Consider the following 1964-nt stretch of genomic DNA (forward strand, 5'->3'; position numbering starts at 1 on the left):
TTCTCCAGATTTTCACATATTTCTATCAATCTTTGATTCTCCCTTTTCAGGTTTGTGCCCTCAGTTTTTTCATTTTCAACCTAATGGGAATTGTTGAGAAAACAGATCCATTGTTTCAGAAATTTACCAAGTATTATTTGTAGATCTGAGTCCAATACTAATTTTCTGAGATATGGCTGTAATAAGCTAGAAATCAGTGCTTTATGGACACAGAAATGTTAGATGACAATATTTTGAAGCCTATAGAAAGAATAGCTCCACAAAGTTATGCATGACATCATCTTGGGTCAGGGCTACAAATACTCATCCTAGAAAGGGAGGCTTTAATATCCTTTCAAGAATTAAAAAATCAAAAATAAACCCTATAAATCTCCCTTAGCAATTCATTTTCAAGTTTGGCTGCTAAAGCTAGTTACTGTCAGAAACTGGAAAATTCTCCCACAAGCAAAAACATTTTAGAAGTAGTGATTGTATCACTATGTGGTTGGCTGATACAGAGGTAATGAAGAAGTACTGTTTAAGTTTTCATTTGCTAGTCCTAAACAGAAGAGGTTCAAGACTACAAAGGTAAAAAAAAGTCCACTCTTGGAAAGCAACGTCCATTTAACTACAAAATGCTCTAATACTGTCCCCAGATTTGGAACCAGAGACTTTTGGCCTTGTTGCTGTGCAATGCAAAAGCAATTCCCAGTTCATCGTCCCAAATAGAAGTTAAAATGGAGCTCAGTAGCCCTAAATATTTGCCGGTAAGTAGAAACGAGGGCAGAGGAGGGAGAAAATTAGAGGCAATTAAAATAAAAATGACTCAAAAGTGGGGGGAGTGGATTACCACTTGAAGAGAACAAAATCATTTTTCTCTAAATTTAAAGATGATAGGATTAATTGAAAAATGAGTGAACTGTTTTCAATACCAACACTTCCGTGATAATAAGGAGTGAACAGTTGCAAAGACCAGAGCTTCAGAGGTACCTTCTGCTTTTGCTTCTGCAATGCAGCCTCGAGAGTATCAAGCTGAAACTGCCTTTGCTGCTTTTCCTTCTTCAGTTTGTCCAGCTGTCCTTCCAGCTCTTGAATTTTCTGAAGAGCTCTTGTAGGCAGGCCTTCTTTCCATTCTTCCAAAGCCCAGCTCATTTTGTTCTCCCTTCTTAATTATGCCAGCATTTATAAATAAACTGAAAAGAATAACCAGACTGTTGGTCTTACTACACTAAAAGGAAGCAATGTCTCAGAGACTGGTGAGTCTACCCAACCACCTCTAAGAACCAAGTTTCAAAACATCACATTTCAAAAGATAACCAAGTATAATATCTATATTCTCCATCCTCTGAAAAGTGACTACCAAATAATTGATTATGAAGTACATAATATGGCGTTTGGTCTCCCCTTGACTTCTGTTTTTCTTATTTCTCAGTTTTGACTTCTTATATAGCTACTTGCTTTCTACTGCTCACGGTTTGTTTTCATTATACAAAACATAAATATTTTGCTATAAGGTTTCCAAGTGAAATAGGTTCTATAAAGAAATAAAATGCATGACAAGTTATTTTGCAAATGTTCCTCTTTCCCTCTTCCCATCATTAATTACCAGCCATACTTTGTCCTAATTTCTCTGGAAAACCTTTCCTGAGATCCCTGACTGGCCATAGCTCCCTGACAGTTTCTCCCAGCACTTGTAGCCCATCTCCTACCAAGCAGTTACCATTTGTTGAATTAATACATGAATGAATGAAGAGTGAATGCCATATTAGTACTAGAATCATTCCAAAAGGTGGAAAAGTCATGCTCCAGAGAGATGTTGACCAGAAAAGAAGTCCACAGTTCAGCCTTAGTAATTCAAAAGAGATTCAAATCCCAGCTCAGCCACTTATAAGATGTATGACCTTATACAAGTTATTTAACTGTTGTCTGCCTTGGTTTCCTCATTTGTAAAATGAGAATAATGATGGCAACTTCCTAAAGCCTTA

The 1964-nt window shown here is 36.8% G+C and overlaps 1 protein-coding gene across 1 annotated transcript in view; it reads right to left on the bottom strand.

Annotated features, from left to right (window-relative positions):
- The window catches only part of CENPF (centromere protein F, 350/400kDa), a 62546-nt gene extending 61415 nt beyond the window's left edge, over positions 1 to 1131 (bottom strand). The window contains exons 1-2 of the mRNA XM_012638319.1: positions 970 to 1131; positions 1 to 80 (exon numbers count right to left, since the gene is read on the bottom strand). Of these exons, the coding sequence (XP_012493773.1) occupies positions 1 to 80; positions 970 to 1131 (242 nt within the window). The remainder of the gene's footprint in view (positions 81 to 969) is intronic.
- Between the last annotated feature and the right edge of the window lie 833 nt (positions 1132 to 1964).

The sequence above is a fragment of the Propithecus coquereli genome, unplaced genomic scaffold (assembly GCF_000956105.1).
Source record: "Propithecus coquereli isolate 6110/MARCELLA unplaced genomic scaffold, Pcoq_1.0 Scaffold129, whole genome shotgun sequence".
In the NCBI taxonomy this organism is placed as follows: domain Eukaryota; kingdom Metazoa; phylum Chordata; class Mammalia; order Primates; family Indriidae; genus Propithecus; species Propithecus coquereli.